This window comes from Saccostrea cucullata, unplaced genomic scaffold, assembly GCF_032062105.1.
Source record: "Saccostrea cucullata isolate Sc308-1 unplaced genomic scaffold, CSIRO_AGI_Scuc_v1 ctg773, whole genome shotgun sequence".
NCBI classification, from domain to species: Eukaryota; Metazoa; Mollusca; class Bivalvia; order Ostreida; family Ostreidae; genus Saccostrea; species Saccostrea cuccullata.
The window spans coordinates 326,658-342,432 of NW_026928493.1; the positions used below are offsets into that span (position 1 = coordinate 326,658).

The 15,775-nt window shown below is 33.3% G+C and overlaps 1 protein-coding gene across 1 annotated transcript; it reads left to right on the forward strand.

Annotated features, from left to right (window-relative positions):
* Window positions 1–5,826: 5,826 nt before the first annotated feature.
* On the forward strand, window positions 5,827–15,257 carry LOC134277762 (NFX1-type zinc finger-containing protein 1-like). The gene is given in 3 exon segments (XM_062760073.1): window positions 5,827–5,931; window positions 7,208–13,513; window positions 13,786–15,257. Coding segments are annotated over 3 exon segments (7,065 nt in total). The 5' UTR covers window positions 5,827–5,858; the 3' UTR covers window positions 14,472–15,257.
* Window positions 15,258–15,775: the final 518 nt, after the last annotated feature.

The following is a 15,775-nucleotide window of genomic DNA, read 5'->3' on the forward strand; positions in this document are numbered from 1 at the left end:
AGTTGTCTACCAAAAACTTTTTTTTTTTATCAAGAGATAACTCTCAAATTTGCTTCATTATTTGACATGAATTAGAAGTAGTTTAAATTTTTTATGTAATATTAAATTGCTTTTAAAAATATTTTCATTTTTGAATGTTTACTTTTTGTTGGTTAATTGTGTACTTTGCCTTTTTTTTAATCTCTGATTACCTATGTTTTTTTCTTGAAATTATGCAGACTCCAGTGAAAGATTTTTAAAATTAATGTAATAATTCACCAAATTAAAGCTATACATCCAATTTGCTTCCACCAGAAAAATGTCAGACATCTGTCAAGTGAATACCGCTTGTCTTCTGTTTGTCTATTTTCCCCCAAAAAGAAAACAAGGTCAGTTTTATATATTGATGAGTTGTTTATTCATGATGTTTTCTAATCAATTTAAAACTGTAGAAGTATACTTTTATGTTTTAGTTTAAATTTATTATACTTGCACCAGGATTTATTGAAATCACACTAAAAGTAAAATAAAATCAGAGGTGAAATGTTTCTTACATTGTTCTATTTCTCGTAACACTATTGTCCATAGAATTTTAATGTTTAATGTTAAGGGATAACATCCCTTTGTTCCAAGCTTTGTTCAAATGAACAAATCTATAGGAAGAGTAGCATAACTTTTATTTTATAGTGACCTTTACAATGCATTGTCTGTTCTTCAAAATCAATAAACAGAAATTATGTATCTTTGAATAGTTTGCATGTACATGTACTTGAATAGTTGTAAATATGTAGTCCTCTCCTTTTTTGTGGGAGGAGCATCACCTGTTCTCCCATGTCTGTCCTCTCATCTGTGGCACCTTTTCAAGAACCATTAGGCAAATTTCAACCAAAGTTGGAAGAAAGCATCTGAATGTTAAAGGGGTTACTGTATGTTTACTTATAAATCAGGCTTCATATTTTAGCAAGGACAATGATATACTAATTCATGAATACAGCTAAGAAATCATTTATAAACAGTTAGTACCCAATATATGACATATTAGTATGTAGTACTTACTCTTGAATATGCCAACAGCTCAATACAAAGTGATTGTGCTAAATTTTAAATATGCTAATATGTGTACACTTACAATATGTATGGTTCAAATGAAGGACCAAGTCACTTGCAAGGAGAGGTAATCTCAAAAAAGGCTAAATTAAGGGTGGGATCATTAAAATTATTCTTTTCAAAAGTCACTGGACCAGAAAGGGTAAAACTTAAAAGCGCTTGAGGTAGTGTAGATTCTAAATTGTTCAAATCATGGCCCCTGTGTGATGGAGGATTCGCAGCAATAGGAAATCTAGTTTTACCATGAAATAAAAAGGCGAAGTCTGTTAGAATATTTTTTCTTAAGAACCACAGGGAAATTGGACCAGAACAGTGAGAAAGTTTCCTGGAGGATGTAGATTGTAAATTTTTAAAATCATAAGCCATAGGGACAGGGTTGAGCCACAATAAGATCAAAGATTTACATAGAAAAGTATATATAAGGCCAGATAAAATTAATCTTTAGATTCTCATCCACGCCCGTCCCTCTCAAAGTGTCCCGCCCCGGTGTTTATTATTATTTCGATTTTGGGGTATTAATAAAGGTATTTACATGTATTTTTATTCAGCAAGAATTTTGGTCAAAGTGTAAGAGTTGTAACCACTGTTGAAATAACCTTCACTGTTGAAATAATTATTTCAAGAGTGGTTGAAAGTACATTTCTATATTCAACACAGGTTGCAACCACTATTGAAATAACGTTCACTATAGAAGCAATGATTTCAATAGAGGTTTTGAATGCATTTCAAAACCTAATCCAGGTTGCAACCACTATTGAAATCATGTTCACCATTGAAATAAAGATTTCAATAGTGATTGAAATATTGATTCTAATAGTGACTTAGATAAAGATTTCAATATATAGGTATTGAAATAATTATTTTAACAGTTGCTGACAATGATTTCAATACAATACCAAAACTACATTGCAAGCCTTATTGAAATAACCCCGCTATTGAAAAAACATATACATGTATAAGGATTGATTTGGTTTTAAGGGGGCCGACTATAGTTTTCATTGCGCAATATTTGGCGCATCATAGTAAAATGAACTGTTTTACTGTTTTAATGTAACTTTTTTCGCTTAATTATTAAAATCAAACAAAATTAAGAAATTATAGGTATAAAAATGGAAGAAAATTTGATATAAATGATTTTTTAAACCGATTTTGCAATTGATAGGTATGTTGACGTCGTTGCAGCGTGTTTTTGACATTATGATAATTTGTACCTCTTAAAGAAAGGGGTAATAAAAATATTATTTAAGAAAAAGTAATAAACATATGCTCTTGAAATTTTAAACATACATTTGAGAATATCTCCAATATTTTATTATGTTTTCATGTGAATCCATTGTGTATGTCATAAATTGTAGTACTCTATAAAAATAGTGAAATTTGCTAATTTTTTGCATTTTGAGATGCCCCCTCTGGTAACAAGACGGTAGAATTTTGTGTTTCTTACATATATTGTATAATATAGTATTACTCATCAAATATTATAGTTTGAACAAAATGTCTATTGTAGTATTTGAATAATTTGCTCTAAAGTGCTAAAAATTGGCATTTTCCTATATAATCCTATAGTAAATGTACCTGTATTTTGAGACTGTCCCTACCTGGACGGTAGATTTCCCCCAAACTTTGCATGTACACAGAGAATAATGTAAGTTATATATGGTATAAAAATGAAGAGTTTCGCTATTATAGTTTTCACACAATAAAACTATAGTCGGCCCCCTTAGATATGATGTATAAATTTATGTTTTGATTTGGGAAGGAAAGGATCATAAATATAAAAAACGGAGGGGTGCGGCCAAAACCACTAAAATCAATGCAATTTTTAAAAATCTTCTTTACTCCTGGACATCTAGCAGTCGAACTGTTGGCATGAATGTAATGGGCATTGAGTCCTCTACAAAAATTATGAAATTCATGGCTCCAGGGTAAGGGGTTCTAGTGCTAGGGTGGGGCTAAATAGATTATATAGTGACAATGCATTATTTCTTTAAAAATCTTCTTCTCTGCTCCTGGGTATGAAATAAACTAAGTACATAGTTATGATGACCATGAATGCCTCTTCCAAAGTTGTGAATTTTATGGCCCCAGGGTTGGAGGTTCTGGTGTTAGGGCGGGGCTCTAATTATTATATTGTGAAAATGCATTAATTCTTTGAAATCTTCTCTGCTCCTGCGTATTAAATAAACTAAGTACAAAAATTATGATGTTCAAGAGTGCCTCTTCCAAAATTGTGAATTTTATGGCCCCAGGGTCAGGGGTTCGAGTGTTAGGGCGGGGCTCTATTAATTCTATAGTGAAAATACAATTTATCGGTGAAATTCTTCATCTCTGCTACTGGGTATCAAATAACCTAACTAAGCACATAGTTATTTTGAGCAAGAGTGCCTCTTCCAAAATTGTGAATTTCATGGCCCCAGGGTTAGGAGTTCTGGTGTTAGGGCGGGGCTCTATTGGTAATATAGTGAAATGTATAAAGTATTTGAATATCTCTTTCTCTGCTCCTGGGTATTGAATAAACAGATGAGCAAGAGTGCCTCTTCGAAAATTGTGGTTCTGGTGTTATTGCGGGGCTCTGTTGATTATATAGTGAAAATGCATTAATGCATGAAGATTTTCTCTGATCCTGGGTATTAAATAAACTAACTACAGTGGCGTAGCATCGTTTTTGAAAGTGGGGGGCCAGCCATAGAAAAATTTTTTTTTACTTACCTGAAAAAGTTGACAATCAAAAAAAAAAGGGAAAAGGGAAAAGTTGCCCAAAGTCGAAAATCCTATTTCGTGGTGGTGGTGGTGGTGGTGGTGGGGGGGGGGGGTGTAGGTTACTTTTTTCTCAGTGTCAACTACTTTCAGTACCAATTCTAATACTACATTTTCGGTGCATCACTAAAAGTCTAAAAGAGGGGGGGGGGGGGGCAACCAGGTTTTCAATTAAGAAAAGAAGGATATGGAGATAACGAACAGTATTCAATCTCAAAGTCCATTAAACAATATACAAAATCAGAGCAGAGCAAACACGGACCTCTGAAACATCGGAGGTGGGATCAGGTGCCATGGAGGAGTGAGCATCCCCTGCCGACCGGTCACACCCGCATTAACATTATCTTTCAAAATTGTGAATTTCATTGCCTCTGGTTTAAAACATGAACCAAATTCAGTTGGTGGAAAGTTGTTTCATGATACTCGGGTGACCTATAAGGCCCGTGGGCTTCTTGTTTTAAAAAGCCTCTGCTTGCTTTATTTGGGTTGATATGTCAAAAAGTACTTGTAAACAAAATTTACTTTCACCACGTATGCATAGGTATCCTTTACCTGCCTATACTTGCATAATCTACTACGTTCGGGTCATCCTCGCAACATTTCAGGTTTTTTTTTTCGGGAAAATAGTAATCCCGTCTTCAAAAAGAATCTTTATTATCAGATTTGTAACAACTATACTATAGAAGTATTGATGTTCATTTTGCGGAAACACAATATTTCGCGGAAAAGAAAAATGGAAAAAATTCAATATTTTTGGAAATGTAATAAGTCCAGTGCTGATTACTGAAAAGCAATCATAATGCATACACTTTTACCTGTACGTTCGTGCAGTTTTATCAGGGGTAGATATATAAAAATTGGCAGAAGGCCATTAACGTAGATCTGAACGATTTTTAAAAAATGAAATGTCAGTACTTAAAAGAATCGGGTGGTGTTCATTTCATTACATTCACAATGTCACTGCAGATCTATAAGGAATATAAATGTACCTGTGAGTATGATTCAGGAATAATTGTAAATATTTTTCACGTTTTGATATTGAAAACTTAGACGTACATATAGCGTAAAAAAGGAATGTTTGAAGTTTATCTGTGATCAAGTCATTTAGAAGTACGGTTGTATTATCGATAATTCAGCTGACAGCATAGTGTACCATCGAGGACAAATATCTATTTATTGTGCAATAGGTAAAGAATGTAAAAAGATTTATGTAAAACCTGTTTGTCAGTGATAGTAGTAAGCTGCTCGTCAAAACTGTATAATCTCGGAAAAATCAATTTTAAACTTTTCAGTGTCATTTATATTTAGCATTCGGTTTATTGAAGTTTAGAGTTTCGTATTTATTAAACCTAGAACAGTGTAGTAGTTCTAAATTCATCATCATCTGATGTATGGTATGAATGTAAATGTCATTACTCCTGGTTTTTAAAGAGGATAGGTGAACAAGGCTAGCAAAAAGCCTATAATGCGAGGAATATGGTGAAAAATTAAATCTGAATTAAATATAAAAATTTTGTTTATCAATTCATCTTGGACAATATAATTTATAAAATTTGCAAAAATCTCACTTGATATTACATGTATTTCCTTATGAAATAGCATATACACACTAAAGAGAACAAAGGGGCCATTTCTCATATTATGAGTAAAAAAAATTATGAAAAAAATCGCATCTTTCCTAAAGTTCATTTATTAAAGGTTCATATCACAGACATGATTTAAATGCCAGTCTTCATCAGGTGAAGAGTAGCGCAGTGGTTAGCTTGCATGTTAGTTTCAAAGCAAAATAGTACTCAGAATTTTTATTGAAGTATGGTTTGAATAACACTTTACTTTTTAAATACTAGTAAAAGAATAATTTTTGCCGATTTTTTTTTCTTTGAAAAAAAATATTTATCGTCTCTTCTTAAAAAAGAACTTCATTCTTAATAATATATTCACAAATCGATTATAATTTTTATATCTGAAGCTATAGGCATTCCACAATCCTTGTTCACCCAACTTCTTTAAGGCGCATGCGTATAACGTTTTCCACTGTCAGAATGGTCGATCGGAATTCGTTGAAAAAGGAGAAACAATCTAGACTAAGTATATATAATTACAGTATTTGTAATTTTATAAATATATATGCTTGCTTTATGAAGCTAATAACGAGATACATGGTTCATACAAAGCGTTTCTGAAAAAAAATTCTCGTCAACATGTTTTACACACATGTATGTTAGCTTATCGAATTAGAATTATTTTAGTTAGGTAATTGATTAATATATGTAAAACAAAATACTAGTAAACGGAATTTCATGTATCCAGGCCTCATGAAAAATGTGGTCTTGGGTTTTGATATAGATTTTCTAAGGAACAAAACATACTTTCGGTTTTTATTTCAATTCTTGGTAAAGAATCTTAACATTTGGCACGTTGCCATAAATAGGGGTGAATAAGCTTGTACAGCATATAAAAAATATCAAGATATCATATGAGGCCCAAAGCCAACTACAAAGTCAAGTAAAGTATTTACATGGTTTTTCATCAAATATAGATCTGTATTTTTGCTGAATAATGGATTTTAAGGAAGTTCAATATCGGGAACAGATCTTTTGGCTATACCTCGATTTCTAAATATCTGCATCAAAATTTTAGCTTTTGCAATTAATTTGTCAAGGGTTCCACAATGCAAATGAAGCTGTTTTAAATAACAACCAACGATTTGCATGTAATTCCATACAAAAACATTGACAGATTAAGTGAGATACTATTTTTTGTGGCGGAAGAATTTTAATATTTTTTTCTATTTGAAAAAACTTCCTCAGTTTTTCTCCATACGAAAACGGTCTCGTTTAGGGTTTCCCGTTTTTATTTGTTTGTTTAATTTTTTTTTTGTTTTTGTTTTTTTTGTTTTGGTCAATAGTTGTTCACTTTCGTTTTTTCACAACTTGAAATTAGAATGGACTATTTGTTTGAAGAATTTACACCCAAAATTCTTATGAATATGAGTATATTTCGGCCCTTAAACATGTATTTTCTTGTTTGTAATTAAAATAATAAAATGAATTATAAAATTTGAATATAAAATTAAATCTGGATTTAAAAAAAGAGGATCGATTGAATTATATGAATATAATATAATCAAAATATTTGTAGTTTTAATTATAATGTTCAGGATGAAAAAGAAATTTAAATGTCGGTCCATTAATAGAAATGGCTAGTAATGAGTATCAAATTATTTGTCTTCTTGATGAAAAATCATGCTATTTAAAAACAAAATACAGAATTACATATAAATTCATATTTTGATTGAACAAAATCTGCTTTTAACGTATCCACCCACTGTCATTGATTGTACAAAAACATTTTCTCTCCTCAGAGATCATGCAGACGTGGCCAGTTAAAGTAGCAATGGACGGAGAAAATTATTTCACAAAACCTCTTCGCCTTGCAGATTTGAAAACTTTGCTTTCATATAAAGTTGAGGATATATTGGCATCTAGTCTATGGACAGAAGATAAATTAAGAACTACTTTAAGGAAATCGGAACAAGATTTAGAAGAATGTAAAATTTTCTTACAAATCGTGGTAAAGGTACTAGAAAATAAAAGATGTGCTGAGAATCCTAAAGTTCTTAGTCTTATACCTGTCTTGGGTTCCTCAAACTTTGCAAAAAATCTTCAATCCATAATAAGACAGGTATCAACAAAAAAGAATTTACCCGAGCTAGAAAACGTCGTATGCTTTTTAAGTCATTTATGTAAAAGATCCCCTACCACAGCACACGAATTTACCCAGTTGACCCTAGAAACCGAGGACAAAATTAATGTTTTGACAGCTGAAAGGAATTTGGATGAAGAACACCTACTAGACCTAAGTGATGAAATCAAAGCTCTCTTGGATATAATAACTGAACATTCTGTTAGACCCGAAAAACAAAGTGAATGTCAGAAAAAAGACACGCGTAAACCACCGAATAATTTTCGAGAAATCTCTATACTTCCAACTCTTGATGACATACATAAGGTTCCTTTCTTTAGGCCTAATCTTCGCGATGTACCTTTTGACAACTTGGATGAATATCTTGATATACAGTTTCGATTGCTTCGAGAAGATTGTATAGCTCAATTACGAAGTGGAATAATTGAGTATTTATGTACAAAGCGACGTGAAAAGAAAGAAATTAGAAAATTACAAGATGCTAGACTTTATAGAAATGTTACAATTGAAGATGAAAAAGAAATGACCTTAGATGGTCCAATGTATACAATCAAGTTAGACATGAATCAGGTGTCAAGAATAAGATGGGAAAGGAGCAACAGATTAATGTACGGTTCCTTGCTTTGTATTTCGCCAAATGATTTTCAAAGTTTATATTTTGGCATAGTAGCTGAAACCGACAACGAAGCCATAAAGAAGAAAGGTATGATCAAAGTTCTTATTAAAAGACAAAAGGGTACCCAAGCGTTATCGAAGGGCCTTATTGTAACAGTGGTAGAAAGTGTCGCTTACTTTGAAGCATATCGACATGTTTTGCATTGTTTACAAACTATTAAAGAGGGAGAAATGCCTTTTGAAAGATATATAGTACACTGTCAACAAGACATTAAGAAACCAAAATACCTTATTGGCATAGATGATGTTAAATACGATTTACATCCAATTGTTTCACAATCTCTAATATTTCAAGCAAAGGAAAAAAACATGCTAGAAAAGTATCGTCCTTATCAACGACGAACTTTACCTTTTCGAAATCAAGAAAAAAAGTTAGAGATACCAATTTTATACAAAAATAAATGGCCTAGGGCAACTGATCTACATCTTGACAATTCCCAGTATGAAGCCTTTAAGTCTGCTCTGACAAAAGAGTTTGTGCTTATACAAGGGCCTCCTGGAACAGGCAAAACTCATCTTGGTCTCAGAATTGCGAAAACTTTGCTGCATAACTCCTTGTTCTGGAGACGGAAGGATGATCCTGACATCGATGACGAGGAAGCCAAAGTTAAGAAGCAAAAGGAAAAGATACATCCGATGTTGATCGTATGCTATACAAACCATGCCCTCGATCAATTTTTAGAGGGGATGATTGATTTTATGGATCCGGCGAATCGGGGGGAGTGGAGTTAAAATATCGTTCGTGTCGGGGGAAGATGTAACAGTGAAAAAATTGAGGATTTCAAACTGAAGAATAAAAGAAGATCGTTTAGAAAGGTATTTGTTAATCACGGAAAATTTGAGAATAAGCTTCAGAAAATACGGTCTGAAATATGCAGTCTTAAATGGAATATATTTTCCGCTCAAGAGAATATCTTAGATGAAACAATACTGAGTACTGTGAAAGAAGTTGGTACAATCATTAAGCAAACAAATAAAGAAGGAAATGCATTTGAGATGATGGATTGGTTAAATGTAAATGAAAGCTATTTTACAGAAGCTGCATTTGAAAAGTATGAGAACAAAGATAAAGATGATGTGGTTGATTTAAAGGAAACAGCAGATACCGAGGAACTTATTGATGTGGAAACAGAGGGTGATTACATGATAAACGACAGAATGATTGAAGAGGATGATTTTGATGTGGATTACAATTTTGAGGCCATAGGGGTGAGCATAGAGTCAGTTTTGCTTAAGTCAAAATCAAAGCAAAATCTATCTGAAGATTTTATTAAATATCTTGACAATGAAGCCTCAGTTGTAAATGACTACTTCCAGAAAAGCAAGCCGATGCCAGTAGACGAAATGAGAAACAAAATTGATGATGTATGGAGTTTGCCTATTCAAGATAGGTGGAGAATGTATAAATATTTTGTAGAGAAATATTGTGACATCCAGGCCAAAAAAATAAGCGAACAGTCGGCAGAATATGACAAAATATACAAAGACTATTTGATTGAAAAAAATTACGTTGACAGAGAAATTCTTTGCAGTTCGCTTGTTATAGCTATGACAACTACCGGTGCCGCTCGGTATCAAACCGTTCTGAATGAAATTGGACCGAAAATTATCATTGTGGAGGAAGCTGCCGAAGTTTTAGAGGGACATATCATTTCTACATTGAGTACTCAATGTGAACACTTGATATTAATTGGAGATCACAAGCAATTAGAACCAAAACCATCAGTCTACGAACTTGCTGAACGATACAATTTAGCTTTATCCATGTTTGAAAGAATGATTGAGAATAAACTAGAGTTCAGTTGTCTAATGCGGCAACACAGAATGAGACCGGAAATATCTAAACTTGTACAGGATATTTATCCTGGACTAGAGGATGATGACACCGTTTTCAATCGTGAACATATTCTTGGCATCGAGAAGGATGTCTATTTTATTTCTCATACCAACAACGAATATCAGAAAGGTGAGTCACAGAGTTACTCCAATGAATTTGAGGCAATGTACCTTAAAAGATTGACAAGATATCTTTTACAACAAGGGTATAAAAGACAAGACATTACTATCCTGACTCCATACTCTGGTCAAATGTTTTGCATAAGAGATATAATGCCTAAAAGTGAGTTTGCAGGGATAAGAATTTCAATATTGGATAATTACCAGGGGGAGGAAAACGACATCATTTTACTGTCACTGGTGAGAAGCAACAAAGAGGGCAGAATCGGGTTCCTGAAGAAAGAAAATAGAATCTGTGTCGCATTATCCAGAGCTAGGATCGGATTATATGTGATTGGTAATTTCAAAATGATTGAAAAATTTACCCGCAAAACAAATCTGCTTCGGTCTGCAATCGACAAAATGAAGGAATCGAATTCTATTGGAGAGGGTTTACCTCTTTTTTGCCAAAATCATCCAGGGACTAAGAAAATATTTGCTAAAAATCCGGACGATTTTGATAAAGCCCCGGAGGGAGGCTGTATCTTACCTTGCAATTTTGAGTTAAATTGCGGTCACACCTGTACACATCTTTGCCATCCTTATGACAAAGAGCATTTAGACATCACATGTCAAGACCGCTGCGAAAAGTTTTGTGAAAGAGGTCATATATGTCAGAAGAGTTGCCATTTTCCAAAACCTTGCAAATGCAGAGTTAAAGTGGAAAAAGAATTACAATGTGGCCATACAGTAGACTTGCCCTGTTTTCAGGAACCAGAAACATATAAATGTCGTGTAACTGTCAACAAAATATTGAATTGTGGCCACAACGCAGATATGCCTTGCTGGACACCAATAGAAACGTTTGAATGCCAAAAGAAGGTAACAAGGACATTGCCTTGTACACATTCAATTGAACTTTTATGCTGTATTAATTACGAATTATATAAGTGCCAGGAAAATGTGAGTAGAATTCTTCCAAAATGCGAGCATGAGGTAGAAATGAAATGTTTTGAAAATGTTAAAACATTTAAATGTCCAACAAAGGTAGTGGAAAAAAGAAAGGATTGTAAGCATGATTTCACCCGTGCTTGCCATATTTCAAGCTTGCTGTTCCAAGTACGCAACAAATGTACCGAAATGGTTTGCAAGACTTTTCCGTTATGTGGGCATTCAATTGAAGTAAATTGCCATATTTCTCTACAAGAATTGGATTGTAAAAGTAAAGTGTTTACCGACTTTAAATGTCATCATAGCAATATACAAGTTGATTGTTGCAACAAGGACAAAACAAAGTGTACTTCAGTCTGTGGTTTACTTTGTCCCATGGGTCATGAGTGTTTAAGAAAATGTCATTTTAATGAAAAATGCCTTTGTGAAAAGGTAGTGGAAAAAGAGCATCCATTGTGCGGCCATTTCTTGACATTGAAATGTTCCGAAAATGTTGCAGAAAAGAAGTGTTTGTTCAACGTTGTTAAGTCTCTTAAATGTGGTCATACAAAAGAGACCTCATGCTTCATTAAAATATCTCAAATTAATTGTAAGGCAAAAGTGAGAAAAATACTAAATTGCGGCCATGAAAAGGAAATAAATTGTTATCAGGACATCAACAGCGATGACGTTAAATGTCAAACGTATGTTGAAAAAACCCTATCTTGTGGTCACATGCAGATAATGAAATGCTGTTATAACCCATCAGAGATCAAATGTACTGAGAGAACCAAAAAACAGTTACCTTGCAGCCATGAACAAGAGACAGAGTGTTGGAGAAATATATCAACAGTTCAATGCAAAAGATTAGTTACCAAAACATTACGATGTGGACATACTACGGAGGCAATATGTCACACAAATCCTGAGAATATTAGATGTGAAGAAAATGTCATGAAACCTTTGCCAGGCTGTGGTCATTTGATGTCAATAAAATGTTGGGAGTCTTCACACAAAAAGAAATGCAAAGAATTAATGGAAATAACACAACCTAACTGTAATCATATTAATAGAATTCCGTGTCATTTAAACCAAGAACTTCAAGCAAATCCAAATTTGGAATTTCCACCATGCACAGCTAATGTAACAAGGACAGAATTCTGTGGACATGATGTTACCAATCCCTGCATTCAGCCTTATAAAAATGTTTGCAGAGAAAAATGCACATATAAACTAGCCTGTGGACACATTTGTACAGGTGATTGTGCAAAATGCAATGGAGGACTACTTCACCAGGCCTGTAATAAAATGTGCAAAAATCGCCTCGTTTGTGGGCACGACTGTGAAAGCAGGCGATGTGGAGATTGTAATACATGCGAGAAACAATGCATGGCTAGATGCTCTCACAAAATTTGTAAAAATAGATGTAGTCAACCATGTATTCAATGCTCTGAACCATGCGAATGGCAATGTCCTCATTTTGCTTGTAAATTGCTTTGTCATGAACCATGTAATAGACCAAGGTGTAACAAACAATGTACGGAAGTATTTCAATGTGGACATAAATGTGCTGCTTTTTGTGGAGAGCCATGCCTCAAAAGTTGTCTGGAGTGTAATCCACATCTAGAAGCAAAGCTGAATAAAAAGATAGGACTGGTTCAGCTGCAATCATGTGGACACATATTTACTGCAAATGAACTGGATGCCGTGTTCGATTCGGAAAAGAATGATATACTAACTGTTCTACGGTGTCCTTTATGTAAAAAGGCAGTAATATACCACCCACGTTACAATGGAATACTTAAAAAACAAGCACAACTAGTGAACATGATGAAGTCTCAATTAAGACAAACGATACAGCTTGGAGGTGCCACTTCTTATCCGTTTCTCTTTGGGGACAGAAAGGAATGTGTGAAATATCTAACAGAGTTTGGCACTTTTATCTCAGTATTTGAAAGAAAATGTGAGAAGTCAGAGGCGGACATTTTTAAGCGTTCCCAATACTTCATAGACGTTTTACTTAATTTAATAAACTCAGATTCACTGTTGAACTATCAGAATGCCATCGACGTGTATAGGGGTATGACTTTCGTTAGTTTCATCTGGAAGTTGTTGGTGATTAAACTCGCTAAAAATAAGGATGATATCCTTTATGAAAATAGAAGCACTGGAAATGAAATCAGTGACAAACACTCCCTTGTCACAGCTGAAAAAGTCGAAGAAACTATTGCTTCATTGGTTCACCTCGTAGAATTTCCTGCAAAATTTTCGACTGTACAGCAGAGAAAAATTGAAAAGGCAATAGATCTAATAAAACCTGTGTTAACTCAACAAGTTGCATCAAGAATTGGAAAAACGGAAGGATTTCCAAAAGCAATGGGAATGATAGATTGTCACATTAATACGTGGACACTTTGCAAAAATGGTAAGCATGATAAATATTTCTCATTATTAAATTCATTTATCTATAAATACAGTTATAGTTGTAAAAGTTATTTTCAGTTTTTAAATGTTTTCAATTTGCAATTCTGCATGACATTTAAAAATATATATATATATCCCTGGTATATTTTATACTCAATGTATTTGAGGCAAGTATTTCGTTTAAAAACTCGATTTGTCCACACGTTTACAACAAATTCTGACCTTATAGAAAAAAACATTTATTTTCTTAATTTTCTTTATTTTGATAAACAGGCCATCCATTTTGTCAATATGATGACTACCAGTCATGTTTAACTTGCCAGGATGTAAAGATTATGTTCCAATATCCATTTTGCCTACCATCAACCTCCTTAAGTAAATATGAAAACCAAGGAGCTCGGCCAAAACAGGGTCGTTTGAATGGGAACACAACATCTTCAAGTGCATTGAATCCAAAAAATGAGAGTCATGTAAAACCTCAAAAGGACAGGAATGGAAAATCTCAAATTGCAGAAAGATATGGTGCATTAGAATTGAAACCATTGTTAGAGGCAAGAAATGAATCAATAGGAAATCGTGGTAAAAGAAGAAATAAACGTGACAAATCATCTAAATTCCATCTTCCTGAAGACTCGAAACAAGCAGAACCAAATGTGGACTTAGAGTCCATGATAAGAGACTTAACACAGACTGAAGATAATATTAAAGGGGAAGTTCTTTACAAACACAATCCACGACGGGGTAAGAAAAGGGGGAGTCATAATACGTCTGTTTACCAACATCCCTCACATCAAGACAGCAATTATATGGTAGATTCCGCACTTGGAAATCATTTTACAAATGATTTTGAAATTCCAAATCAAAACTTTTCAAGACAACGAGGCCGAAATCGCGGTGGATGGCGAGGAGGCAGGGGAAGGGGTCAGCGTGGTAGAGGAAGGAAAACTCGACCAAACTGACAAAGATTTAAACGTATGTTTGAATGTGTACACGTTTAATGCTGTGAATAATGTATCAGCCAGTATTTTGACTTTTATTTTTTACACTAAGTACATTAACACTAAGTATATTGTCTATTTTTTATTATACATGTATATGGAAGAATGTATTATATTTCTTAGCTACCAGAGCATAAATGTAAGGAGTTTGAAAAGTATTGAACAATTGTGAGTAATTTTAATCAGAGAAAGACACTCACTAAATTTTAAATAATTGCACACATTTTAAGAATTGAAACAGGCAAGTACTGTGGTTTTCCTAGAATTGCGAGAAATTGTATGAACTGTTCACTTAAGAGTTTAAAGATGAAATACATTTTCTTTTTAATTGTCCAAGGAATGCTTCCAAAAGAAAAATTACGTTTTGGTTATACAGAAAAACTTAAAGTGACGCTTAAAAGAGACGCTTATTCAATGATTTAACACCGTCAAATAAATTTTTTGGCGTTTAAACTGTGAAGACTTTAATAGTATCTGCATACTTTGTCTGATGCTATGCTCATCGTGTATATGTGTATCTTTTCTATGATATGTATCACAATGCCATCCAATAGGATTTATACATTATATATGAGTATATATGTATTAATTGCAGTAAGCAATAGTGGATTTGATATGTCCTGTAACACCGTCTATCGTTGCTCTGTGCTTTTAATCCATTAACTTGTGTTTCTTGTATATTTTTTTTTCTTTTAAGTATGATTTTTTCATCATTATGTTATACTTCAACTTGTATATGTTATATTGGAATATTGATATGCATTCAAGTCAAGAATATTTCTTATGCACTTGTTCAGATTTATCTCCAATTTCCTTAAATAACATGTCTTGTTTTTAAAAGAAAGCACTCATCGCATACAGCGAATTTCAGTCAAAATTTGTGCCAGAGAATCGAGAGGAAATACTTAACCTCTCACTCTTTGGTAATAAACTTATACAATTCCAAGGGAAAAGCCTATATGTGGAATCATTTATCAAAAGTGGTTTATTAAAAATTAAAGACATTTGGAATGATGCGGAAAATTGTTTTAAATATAACGACACCATTTTTAATAAATTAGTAGACAAAAGATGTTGGATATTTGAATATAGTAAAATAAAATCAGCCATTCCTAAACTGTTTTATCCAGTACTGAAAAGAAACAGCTCAGTATCAAATAGCGAAACAAAACTCCCTTATAAATTGAATAATAATTTACTCATAAAAAGAGATACTAATAAAGAGGTAACCTTTGAAGATATCAAGTTAAAGAACATAGAAAAAA